At 39.9% G+C, this 13102-nt stretch overlaps 1 protein-coding gene across 2 annotated transcripts; it reads left to right on the forward strand.

Annotated features, from left to right (window-relative positions):
- Positions 1 to 579: 579 nt before the first annotated feature.
- snap29 (synaptosome associated protein 29) lies at positions 580 to 12791 on the forward strand. 2 transcript variants are annotated; one of them, XM_024375101.2, is made up of 6 exons: positions 580 to 718; positions 8801 to 9034; positions 9806 to 10002; positions 10346 to 10431; positions 10755 to 10856; positions 11073 to 12791. In XM_024375101.2, exons 2-6 carry the CDS (start codon positions 8801 to 8803, stop codon positions 11231 to 11233), a joined length of 780 nt encoding a protein of 259 aa, XP_024230869.1. In that variant the 5' UTR covers positions 580 to 718; the 3' UTR covers positions 11234 to 12791. The 2 variants fall into 2 exon arrangements, with proteins under 2 accessions (XP_024230869.1, XP_024230870.1); XM_024375102.2 differs by lacking the exon at positions 580 to 718 and adding an exon at positions 979 to 1066.
- The last annotated feature ends 311 nt before the right edge of the window (positions 12792 to 13102 follow it).

A 13102-nucleotide genomic window follows, 5' to 3' on the forward strand; every position in this document is an offset into this window, starting at 1 on the left:
TGTGAAATGTATTGTCAATCAGTGTTTCTTCCTAAGTGGACAGTTTGATTTCACAGAAGTGTGACTGACTTGGAGTTACATTGTGTTGTGTAAGTGTTCCCTTTATTTTTTTGAGCAGTGTATATACCTCACCAATCAAAAGTTTGGACACATACTCATTCAAGGGATTTTCTTTATTTTTACTATTTTCTACATTGTAGAATAATAGTGAAGACATTAAAACTATGAAAAACACACACACACATATATATATATATATATATAGTGTAGTGACACCTCTTACACTGAGATGCAGTGCCTTAGACCTCTGATATATATATATCTCAGTGTAAGAGGTGTCACTACAGTCCCTGTTTCGAATTCAGGCTGTATCACATCCGGCCGTGATTTGAAGTCCGATAAGGCAGCGCACAATTGGCCCAGCATCGTCTGGGTTTAGCCGGTAGGCTGTCATTGTGAACATGAATTTGTTCTTAAATCTATTGCCTAGTTAAATAAAGGTTAAATGAAGATATATATAACAAAAAAAATTGTATAACAAAGTAGAATGTATTTATATTATAGTCCAGCTTGGGGCAGTAATGAAACATATTGGATGCCAACTGCCGTTAAACTCCAAAGAAGAAGAAGACAACGGAAACCGAGTTTTTTGCTGGTAATCAGCTGATACAACAACATTTCACCAGACCACGGTCAAAAGGTTGTGTAGATCGTAAAAGTAAGTGGTTTAAACTTATTTTTATTTGGCTGTCGTTTATTGTTATAATGAGAATAGTGCTGTGCTTTTTTAGCTATGAATTGTTAGGTAAGTCATCATGGGCGTATGAAATACGCAATTTCTGTTAAACGTTTCTTAAACGGAAGCAAACTGAACGAAATGGGGAGGGACCTACCTGCATTTGTCCAATAGAACGTCGTTTTAGTTACAAACGTTGCGTTTCCACTCTTGTCTAGCTAATCATTACACCCTTGTGTAAACGTTAGTTATAAGCTACACTAGCTAACACGTTAAAGTCAGCTAACTGACTTTATAGCCAGCTAACTGGCTATAGCCAGCTAACTAACGGTAATTATCTGTTTCAAACGTTGTCATGCTGAAGTGTAATTTAACGTTTTGATTTAATCACCAACTCAGAACGAAAGCAAAAGATGGACTAACTAACTCCAAACAACCACTTTTACCCATGGAAGATAAACCATCGAAACTACCATTGAAGCTATGACCCGTATTACTATTTTACATTAAATAACGTGTTCATCGTACTACTAACATTTTGTTTGGTATGGTCTTCGGGTCAACAGCACTAGTAGTAGGCTGGACAATAGAATGAGTCCAAATTCACCATAGGCTGGAAAACGGCTTAAGAATGTTGGCTAAACTGGAACGCTAGCGCGAGCCCATGGCAATTTCATTGAACGTTCGCAGGGCCTGTTTTGACTAGTGTGACACTTAAAATTCCATTTCGCCCAAATGGGACAAATGTATCCCTTTTTATTTTAACACTACAATCTATTCGTCGGACAACTCGTGTAGAAAGTAAACATCCGCACGTCAATGGTGTCAACTATGCTTACTTCTGCGTAATGAGAAAATAGGGGAAGGGGACTTCTGACTTTCTGGTCTAGTGATCGATGACAACCGAATTGACATAATTACAAAGATGAGATTCTCCTGATTTAATAAAATCTAAATATACACATTGTGAGATATTTGGCGAAATGGACCAGCATACATATCCATAGGAAAACAATGGGGGGAGCTCAGCGTTCCAAGGGCAAAAAAGTATTTTGGGGCTAGCATTTGATGACAACCGAGCTCGCTGCCCAGACTTACATAATTAGAAAGAGGAGATTCTGAGTCCGACCTGAATAAAATCCAAAAATACACATTGTGAGATATTTGGCAAAATAGACAGACATGTCTGTATTTCCCTGTAGTAAACAATGGGATGAACTCTGAGTTCCATGAGTCATTTTTTTTGTTTACATTTAACTACCAACAATGTGGGCAGGTCTCAGTGCCAACAAAGCAGGCAGTGTGACTTAGAGCAATAAACTTGGAATAGAACGTTCGGAAGGCCAGTTGGTGCCACTGTGCTCAATAGAACTAATAGGAGCTGGCAGGGTGAAAATGCCCTAAAATAAGGCCTATTTTTTTTTTCATGTTTACTTCAAAACGACGGCAAGCAGCTTGGAAATATGGTCATATTATGAAATGGGGCTCCACAGCGGATGCAATGGACTTGTTATCAGAAAAAAAGCATTGTTAAATGTCCGGACATGATGAACACAACATTTTTACTGCTTTTTTGTTGTTGATAAAAATGTGTTCATTGCATTGGCTATGGAGCCCAGTTTCATAACATTACCGTGTTTCCCAGCTGTTTTCCATAGTTATGAAGTAATCATGAAAAAACAGCATTATTTTATGGCATTTTTCACCCAGCCAGCTCCAACGGGGCTCTATGCTAACTTTTTTTCCCAAGGAGTACATGTGCTCCTAAATGAAAAAAATGTAGGAGCACAGTGAAAAATGTAACACACAGTTTATTAACAATTTATTACATACATATTTATACTGCGTGAGTGTACTAAGGGGACACACATCTGTGGAACAGCACATGCCACCAAAATCACACATTGACCCATGCCTACTAGACGCAAAGGATATCAGTTGTCCAGCTGCTTTTGTATGTTGGCCGTCCGGCACGCTTGGAGGTCAGCCAGCGGTCCACGGCATGAGTGGGATCGAACTCCTTGACAGAGAAGACCCCTCCAGGCTGATCCTCATCAGGTCTTCAGTGGTGGAGACCCAAGGCAGCTTCTTGTCGAATTCTTAATCCGGTTCTGCGCAGAGAAGCTTCGCTCACACTGGGTGGCTGAAATGGGCAGCATCAGTATGTTCCAGGGAAAAGGTGATATCTTTCAATTTCATTAACTCATCAAAACCAACCATAGGATACCATACATGGACTCAAGACTGTTAGTCTACCTTGTAATCGTGCCTGTAGGGGTCCTTTGTCAACATGGTCTCCCACAGACCACTGTAGGACTTGTCCTTGAAATTGTGGCTGACCAGGATTTTTAGCCCCTGCCACTTATCCTGGATTGCAGCTATGTTGCACCCCCATCTGCAGGATTGAACAGAGCAAGTGAGTTTGCAAATATACAAATGTAACATTGTCTCATATGGCAATGCAGTGTCAAATAAATTCTTACATCTCTCTAGAGGCTCCTTGAAATGCCTCATCAGGTATGCCACACCATCATCGCCAAAGGTGAGAAGGCTGGCCTGGTCTTCTGGCCATGTGTCAGGGTTTAGCATGTTGAAAGACAGCTCTATAGTAGACTATTCATAGGAAGGTGGAGGTGGTGCAAAGGGAGAACAAACAAATTAAAGACATTTTGCTTGATGTACAGTGTCGCTCAATGCGGAACAATCTAATATTTTCAGGGATACTGGAGAATGACAACAGCAGAGGCTGGGAGGACACAGTCCGAGACTTTATGTCAACTCAACTAAAACTGCCCACTGATGTTGTGCGTAATGTCACTTTCTCCAGAGTCCATAGAATATAGGTAAGGCCTCTAGAAATAGGCCACGGGCTATTATTGCATGTTTTGACAAATTTAAGCAAGCAAACGGAAATGGCGAAGAACATGGGCAGAGAACTCAGAAACACTGATTTTGGAATGAATGATCACTTCCTCACCGAGATCAATGAATGGAGAAAAAAACGATATCCCATCATGAAGGAAAAGCGTTGCCTGAAACAACGAGTCTCCATGGTGATGGATAAACTTTATATCAACGGGCAACTGTATCAGGACTCTAGGGTAACTCCCTGGCTATTTTAAATCCAATGTTCACATCTGAGTTTGTGAGTTGTAGTGTATCATGACATGAACTACAACAAATACATGCTCTAGTGATCTCCACTATAATGAATACATGCTCTATTGATCTCCACTTGACAAGGAAAGGGTTGCATACAGCTCAGGTTAATGTATGTAGCCTTCCTATCAAAATACATGAGGTTTTTAACTTGGTCAACATAAATAATATTCATATTTTGACTCTGACCGAAACGCATTTAGATGTATCTGTAAATTATGGGCAAATGAACATTCATGGCTATAGTCTGAGAAGAGACAGGATAGGAATGGTGGGGGTGTAAGCACTGTACATTCAGAATCATATACCTTTTAAGAGGAGGGATGACCTTAATGTATGCCTCACCAGGCAGCCATATTGGTGGGATGTGTGTATAGACCTCCTAGCTCTAAGGTGTCCTATTTGGATGACAGAAATAGTGGCAGAAACTATTGGGAGTGCAACTAGACAACTGCTTATCATGGTCGTCTCAAATAACTAATCTATGTAAAAAAAAAATATATATATATATATATTAAAACAGCATGCATGATCAGAAGGATAGCTAAATATTTACCGGGAAAAATTCTAGAGCAAATAACACAAGCATTAATTGAGTCAGGTGAACTACTGTTCTGTGGTCTGGGGAAATGCATCAAGTGAAGTTAGGAGGCTGCAGAATGCACAACAAAGCAGCAAGGATTGTTTTAAGGTGGAGATATGGTTCTTCTGTTGTAGTCATGTGCAATGTTCTTGGTTGGTCATCAATCGACAAGATATGTTAAAAAAAACATGCTTATTTTATTTCATAATATACATTTAAAACAGCCAAGTTCTATTCACAACGGTATTCAGTTGGTAAGAGACAGACATTCCGTAAATGCTAGGAATAGATTGTCCACTATCTATGCGTTATCCAGACAGAAAAGAGAAATAGGCAAAAGAACATTTAGATTTAGAGCAATAAAAAAATTGAATAAATTAACTGAGCAAACCAGAAACCTTTCAATATATAAATTTAAACATTATTTTAAAACAGTTTAAATATAATACATAGAAATGTTGTGGGACTATAGTAGATGAAGAATCAATATTTTTTAGATTGAATATTTATTATGTTAGTATATATGTGAAAATTTGTTGGTATTATAAATTGTATTTTAATGTTTAAGGACTCTTGGAAGATTAGTCCAAATGGGGACTAAAAGAGATCCAAATCTAGTCTGAAAGTCAGAACAGAATCTTCCAAACAATTCACAGTCTCCTTCAACCCATGTCTCTTGTGCAACAGAAAACAATAATTCTGTGGTATTTACCATTCCAGCACTTAGTGCACGCACACAGACACACACGCACAGTATTGTTTAACATTCTCTGCTAGCAAATAAAACTAGATCATAGACAATTTATTAGTTACTACTACTACTACTACTACTATTACTATGTGCCTCTCTGCCTCTCTCTCTGCAGCTGGGCAATTACTCCCCCATAGTGGCCCATGTTCACAGAGGCACCATCTGCCCTGAAGTAGATGCACCTCTTCATCCATGATTCTCCTCTGGGCAAACAGCACGAAATGTGCCCTTGGTGACATCCAAAACACCTCGAATGACAACACAAAAAAAATCAATTATACAAAAGTAAACTGAATAAAATGATCTCTTTATGAATAATGATTAAACTTTACACAAGAATAAGCCTATAAAGAGGAACAACTTACCATTGGCATGAGAGTGCTCAAGGGTCTGTTGTCCAACCATGAGATTGACTGGCTTCCCATCCTCCAACAAGCGTACTTAGACAATCTCGCATTTGGTGTTGGATATATCAGTGTCTCCGTCTATTAGAATGGCAAGATACTTTGCGGCTTTCAGCTTCGCTGACAGGCTCTTTCATTTTGTCAGCTATTTGACAGATCATCTCCGCACATCTTAGATTACAACAGTTGGTTATAATCTTTAATCGTACACAGTGCTCGTAAATATTTTTTCCGGTTCGCACATATCTACTATTTTTAGGGGCAAATGCCAGTGAAATACTTGCACCATAGCACAAACTAGTCTTCAATCGTTCTATTCCCAGCTCATTGTTTTGCGCAATAATGCTGCTTTAATGTTAGCAATGAGATCTACCTGCATAAAAGGAAACTTGACATGAACCTTTCTAGGGCAAGCGTTCCGCTAGCGGAACCCCTCGACAACATTCTGCTGAAAAGGCAGTGCGAAATTCAAAAAATATTTTTTTGAAATTATGTAACTTTCACACATTAACAAGTCCAATACAGCAAATGAAAGATAAACATCTTATTAATCTACCCATCGTGTCCGATTTCAAAAATGATTTACAGCGAAAGCACAACAAATGATTATGTTAGGTCATAGCCAAGTCAAAAAAACACACATCCATTTCTCCAGCCACTAACCTTTTGATGATCTTCATCAGATGACACTCATAGGACATCATGTTACACAATAAATGTATGTTTTGTTCGATAATGTGCATATTTATATCCAAAAATCTCAGTTTACATTGGCGCGTTATGTTCAGTAATGTTTTGCTTCCAAAACATCCGGTGATTTTGCAAAGAGCCACATCAATTTACAGAAATACTCATAATAAACATGTGTTATGCATTGAATTTGAGATTCACTTCTCCTTAATGCAACCACTGTGTCAGATTTCAAAAAAACTTTACAGAGAAAGCAAACCATGCAATAATCTGAGTACAGCCTTTAGACAACAAAGCAGCCAAAAAGATATCCGCCATATTGGGTAGTCAACATTACTCAGAAATAGCATTTTAAATATTCACTTACCTTTAATCTTCATCAGAATGCACTTCCAGGAATCCCAGTTCCACCATAAATGTTTGATTTGTTCGATAATGTCCATCAGTTGTGTCCAAATATCTTCTTTTGTTAGGGCATTTGGTAAACAAGTCCAAAATAACTTTTTTGAACTTTTCGTCCGATGTTCGGCGTTCAGGTCGCGCCGAACATCGGACGAAAAGTTCAAAAAAGTTCTGTTACAGCCCGTAGAAACATGCCAAACTAAGTATGTAATCAATCTTAATGAAGTTTTATGTTAAAAACATCCTAAATGTTCCAACCGGACAATTCCTTTGTCTGTACAAATGAAGTGGAATGTAGCTACCTTTTTACTTGAGCTCGCCAGACCGAGGCTGTGGCACTCTGCCAGACCACTCACTCTAAGAGCTCTTATGAGTATCCTCAAAACAGTTTGTAAATATTGTTGACATCTAGTGGAAGCCTTGGGAAGTGAAACATAACTAATATCCCACTGTATATTCAATGGGGGCTGAGTTGAAAAACTACAAACCTCAGATTTCCCACTTCTTGGTTGTTTTTTTTTCTCAGGTTTTTGCTTGCCAATATGAGTTCTGTTATACTCGCATATCATTCAAACAGTTCTAGAAACTTCAGTGTTTTCTATCAGAATGTACTAATTATATGCATATTCTAGCCTTTACGGCTGAGTAGCAGGCAGCATAATTTGGGCACGTTTTTCACCCAAGCTACCCAATACTGCCCCCTACTCCAAAGAAGTTAACTTCCTGACTGATGTCTTGAGATTTTGCTTCAATATATCCACATAATTTTCCTCCTCATGATGCCATCTATTTTGTGAAGTGCACCAGTCCCTCCTGCAGCAAAGCACCCCCACAACATGATGCTGCCACCCCCGTGCTTCACGGTTGGGATGGTGTCCTTCGGCTTGCAAGCATCCCCTTTTTCTTCCAAACATAACAATGGTCATTATGGCCAAACAGTTCAATTTTATCAGACCAGAGGACATTTCTCCAAAAAGTACGATATTTGTGCCCATGTATTTGTCCCCAAACCGTATTCTGGCATTTTTATGGCAGTTTTGGAGCATTGGCTTCTTCCTTGCTGAGCGGCCTTTCGGGTTATGTCGATATAGGACTCGTTTTACTGTGGATATAGATACTTTTGTACCTGTTTCCTCCAGCATCTTCACAAGGTCCTTTGCTGTTGTTCTGGGATTTATTTGCACTTTTGGCACCACATTATGTTTATCTCTAGAAGACAGAACGCGTCTCCTTCCTGAGCGTTATGACAACTGCGTGGTCCCATGGTGTTTATATTTGCATACTATTGTTTGTACAGATGAACGTGGTACCTTCAAGCATTTGGAAACTGCTCCCCATTTTTATTTATTTTTTCCTGAGGTCTTGACTGATTTTATTTTCCCATGATGTCAAGCAAAGAGGCACAGAGTTTGAAGATAGGCCTTGAAATACATCCACAGGTACACCTCCAATTGACTTAAAATATGTCAATTAGCCTATCAGAAGCTTCTAAAGCCATGATGACATTTTCTGGAATTTTCCAAGCTGTTTATAGGCAGTCAACTTCTGACCCACTAGAATTGTGATGCAGTGAAATAATCTGTCTGTAAATAATAGTTGGAAAAATTAGTTGTCATGTACAAAGTAGATTTCCTAACCGACTTGCCAAAACAGTCCTTCCAAAAGGATGAGAACATCAGTCATGGACACTTCATTTTTCCACTTTTCATTATTCATATTCTCATAATATTCAGTTATACATTCAAGAATATTTTCATTTTACTGTTTAAATTACAACACAACATGCATTCAGACAGCTGGATGTGTTGAGGTAATGACAAAAATAATTAATTCCTATGTTGAAATTACTCTTAGGTAGAGAACACGTTCTTCATTATGATATTTTGTTACATTACTAAATGTTTTTTATTTTTTAAATCATTACTGCCCAAGGTGTTTTAATGGTTCCATGAGAATGACCCAGTAAACATAACATGAACGAACACAATTTTCATGGCAGGCATGCCGTATAAGCCCCCCCCTGTGCCTGCTATGTCCGCTCTCCACCGTCATAACTCTGCTGTTCTGTTGAAAAGATGGCGTACCCCAGAACCCACAACCCATTTGCAGATGATGATGATGAGGAGGAGCAGCGCTGGTCAAGTGGGGGATTTGACGACCCCCCAGAGAGGGGGATGAGTGAGGCAGAGCGCAAGCAGAGATGCCTCCAACAGGAAGTGATGCGTACGGCCAAGTCTGCGGTTGTCAGCAGCCACCGCTCCCTGGGGCTCATCTATGAGTCGGAGAAGATCGGCGCTGAGACTGCAGAGGTAAGCCTATTCATTCAGAAAGTATTCAGACCCCCCTGACTTTTTCCACATTTTGTTACGTTACAGCCTTATTCTATTTCAAGCGATACACAATACCTGTTTTTAATGAAGAAGCAAAAACAGGTTTTTAGAAATGTTTGCAAAATGTTTTTATAACTGAAATATCACATTTACATAAATATTCAGACCCTTTACTCAGCACTTTGCAGCTGAAAAACATTCCCACATCATAATGCTGCAACCACAATGATTCACCGTAGGGATGGTGCCAGGTTTCCTCCAGACGTGAAGCTCAGCTGCAGGCCAAAGAGTTTAATATTGGTTTCATCAGACCAGAAAATCTTGTTTCTCATGGTCAGACTCCTTTAGGTGCTCTTTGGCCAACTCCAAGTGGGCTATTGTGTGCCTTTTACTGAGGAGTGGCTTCCATCTGGCCACTACCATAAAGGCCTGATTTTGGTGGAGTTCTGCAGAGATGGTTGTCCTCCTTGAAGGTTCTCCCACCTCCACAGAGGAACTCTGGAGCTCTGTCAGTGACCATTTGTGTTCTTTGCCACGTCCCTGACTAGGCCCTTCTCCCCCTATTGCCCAGTTTGGACGGGTGGCCAGCTCTAGGATGCTGTACCTCGGGGAAAAGTCACCCTGGAGCATCTGTATTATCAAAGTCCAGCATTGTTAGATGTATTTCTCCATGGTTTTTGGCCCACTGTAAAGAGTAATACAGCCAAGTGAATTTGATAACACTGATTTCCTCTCTGTGTCCATCCGTAGGAGCTGATGCGTCAGGGGGAGGCTCTGAAGAGGACCGAGAGGATGGTGGACAACATGGGCCAAGACCTGAAAACCAGCCAGAAACACATCAACAGCATTAAGAGTGTGTGGGGAGGCCTTGTCACTTACTTTAAGGCCAAGCCTGAGACCACCAAGTCCCTGCCAGAAGAACCTGTTGTCTACCAAGCCAGCAGCAAGTAATGCCCAGTCCCTCCCTGCTTATTCCTACCTCAATCTCTTTACTCTGGCATGTGCTGTTGCTATATACAATGCTAGTGAACAACTTTTCATGGGATATCCCAAACATTCCACCATCAGTAGCCCCTTGTTGACTGAGTATTTAGGCTATCCGCAGTGATACTATCATGGTTTCTGCCATGTTGCCCATTCAAGAGGTGTAAGATGGTGGTAGAGGGCTTATTCTTACACTGTCAGTCTTTACTTTTTATGTGTTCAAGTCTGATTAAACTGTGAAGTGTGTAATGTATTTGGTCAAAGATCATCCTGCCTTGAGTCTCTGACTGTATGTGTATGTGTTAGATTGCAGAATGCCATGTCTCACAGTAAGGAGCATGAAGGCAAGTACCAGGCCAGTCACCCCAACCTGAGGAAGTTGGACATTGGAGGTAAGGCCACAAACCTCAGCCACAAAATAATATCTCCTTTGTCATCCCTTGTTCCCTTTTAGTTGGTCAACTTGGTACAACACAGTTATGAGGAGTTTGTGTGCTTAGAGCCCTCTACTGAAGAATATTATAATTACGCTTGACAAGGCCAGTGAACACCATGCCTCACTCCCCATGGAGTCTGCCAGAGGACTGGACAACATGCCTTTATTTTCCTCATATTGTAATAGGTCATATTTCATAGAAATCTGGAACACTTGGCAGCTACTTTAAGCAAAAGGATAATTTTCTGTCAATGACATCTCCTCCTGTGTGTGGTGTAGGTTTCGACGCATTTGCATCAGATGACAGCTCATCTAGTCAAAATGGCTACCCTGCAAACAGACAACTTAGAGCCGCCCACCAGACCCTGGACAACAATTTAGGTAAGAGCCTTCCAGGACCTATGGGAAATAACAATTACATTTGTCTTAATTTTATTCATAACTTTTAATGGCGATCAACAACAAAAGAATCCAACTCCTTATCAGCAGTAACATCTGTTTTTGTGTGAAGCCGAAGGCAAATTTCCGCATATTGTGGAGAATTAAAAAAAAAAAATTCTAATTTTAATGAACCCCTGTTTTCTTGAACTGCTCCAGATGAGATGTCCCTGGGCCTGGGAAGGTTAAAGAACCTAGGACTGGGCCTCCAATCTGAAATTGAGAATCAGGACACTTCTCTGGACAATCTGCTGGGTAAAGTGGACAAGCTGGACCTCAAGATCAACAACACCAACCAGCAGATTAAAAACCTCAAATAATAAATCCCAAACATTCTGACTCACCGGTCAGAGACACCGGTCAACTCAACTCCCCCTTACCTGGGTTTCGCTACAAAGCAGCTCTCTGTGCACCAAGATATCTTATTCCTCTATGATAGAGTACCAATGTTATTGATACTCTAATGAATGATATTCAGTTCCTCAAACAGCTCCATATAAATGCATAGACCACCCTGTTCTTGACGATTTATGATTTGTTATCTTGTGATTTTTTTAGAAAGGAAGGATCTCTGTGAGTAGGACCTGTGTAGTGGGTTTAAAGGGTAGTTGAGATAAGTGTTAATGGTCTGTTATTGTTGCCCTCAGTTTGCATCGTGGTAAGTTGCATTTTAATTTAGTTTGGTAAGTAAATTAATTCAATTTCAACTCAAAGCGAGGGATCCTCTTTGAAAACAAAGTGCCACTTGCATTCATGAATTGAATTTGAAAGGGTCTACTGACTTGACTGAATTGAAATGCTATTGACCCCAACCTTGATCGCTGTGTCCAGAAGCCAGAAAAATTAATTGAGTGGTGCTTGTATGAAACTGGAATGTCAACTGTGGTATGTATGCTGTCCGCTGCCTGTTGATTAGATAATTCATATCCTATTTGTAACTTTTTGAGATGACATACCCACAGAACTCAAATGAATGATTCATTACATTTCATTAGACTCACCCACACTCTTGCACATAAACATCCCCCCCAGCCCTTGCTGGACCTGTGCTTGGTTCATGTAGAAATAGACAAAGAACCACACCTGTTCCCCTGGAAGGTTCAAGTGCCATCCACTCTTGTCTTACACCCAGGTCTTAGGCTCGAATTCAATCTGACGCACATTATAGTGCTGTCAACAATGCACCTTTTTTAAAGGCAATGTTACGGCATTTTGCGGAAGTTGCATTCATGGTAAATGCTTAAATATGTCACACGTGCTCCAACGTGTTTCGGATTAAATATTGGCCTTTTATTTTATTTGGGGATCTGAAAGAATGTAACCTGATGTGGTAGCCTAGTGGTTAAGAGCGTTGGGCCAGTAACTCGAAAGGACGCTGGTTCGAATCCCAGAGCCGACTAGGTAAAACATCTGTCGACGTACCCTTCAGCAAGGCACTTAACCCTAATTGTTCCTGTAAATTGCTCCGGATAAGGTCTGCTAAATGACTAAAAATGTAAATGTTCAACCTTCATGTTGCTTTAACTTATCCTGTGACTTCAAATGTTTGTAAATGAAGAGATGAGGAAAGTAAGCCACTCACACTATTGAAATGCAACCCCAGTGTCTCACAACACAAGTGGCTTCTTGTATGTGTATCCACTTCTGTTTCTCATATAGTTTTTGCATGCTACCGCTCCAAACCTTGCTACTTTTCTGAAGGGATATCAATGTGTGGAAATATGCGGAATGGAAATTGCATTGTTAATTCTTCCTTAATTAGCTTTTTCATCCTTTTGCTTTTGTTGTCACCTTGTGTATAATTTCTTTTGTGATTGAGGAGAATATTTAACATAATGTGACTGCTCTTTGTCTGATAAATGACTTCTGCAAATGGAAGGAACATGTATGCCTTCGTGTGTGTGTGCACAGAAGTATATGAAACCTCTGTATTACCTTTTTACAAATGTCAATGCACACATGCTAAGAATATGGTTTAAATAGACTTTAAATTGAGAGACATGTAATTCTGTTGTCTTCCTAGAGATGTAGACGAATATCCCATACTCTAACTTTTTGTCTAACTTGTTTGCGAAATGTTGATGCGGTTACTTAAACTGCTGTAACTTTTTTGATCTGAATATAATTTTTTTGTCCAAACTCCAGATTTGAGTAGCAGAGAAGTAGAAGAAGCTGGTAAACCTTTATTT

This window comes from Oncorhynchus tshawytscha, linkage group LG16 (genome assembly GCF_018296145.1).
Source record: "Oncorhynchus tshawytscha isolate Ot180627B linkage group LG16, Otsh_v2.0, whole genome shotgun sequence".
Classification (NCBI taxonomy): domain Eukaryota; kingdom Metazoa; phylum Chordata; class Actinopteri; order Salmoniformes; family Salmonidae; genus Oncorhynchus; species Oncorhynchus tshawytscha.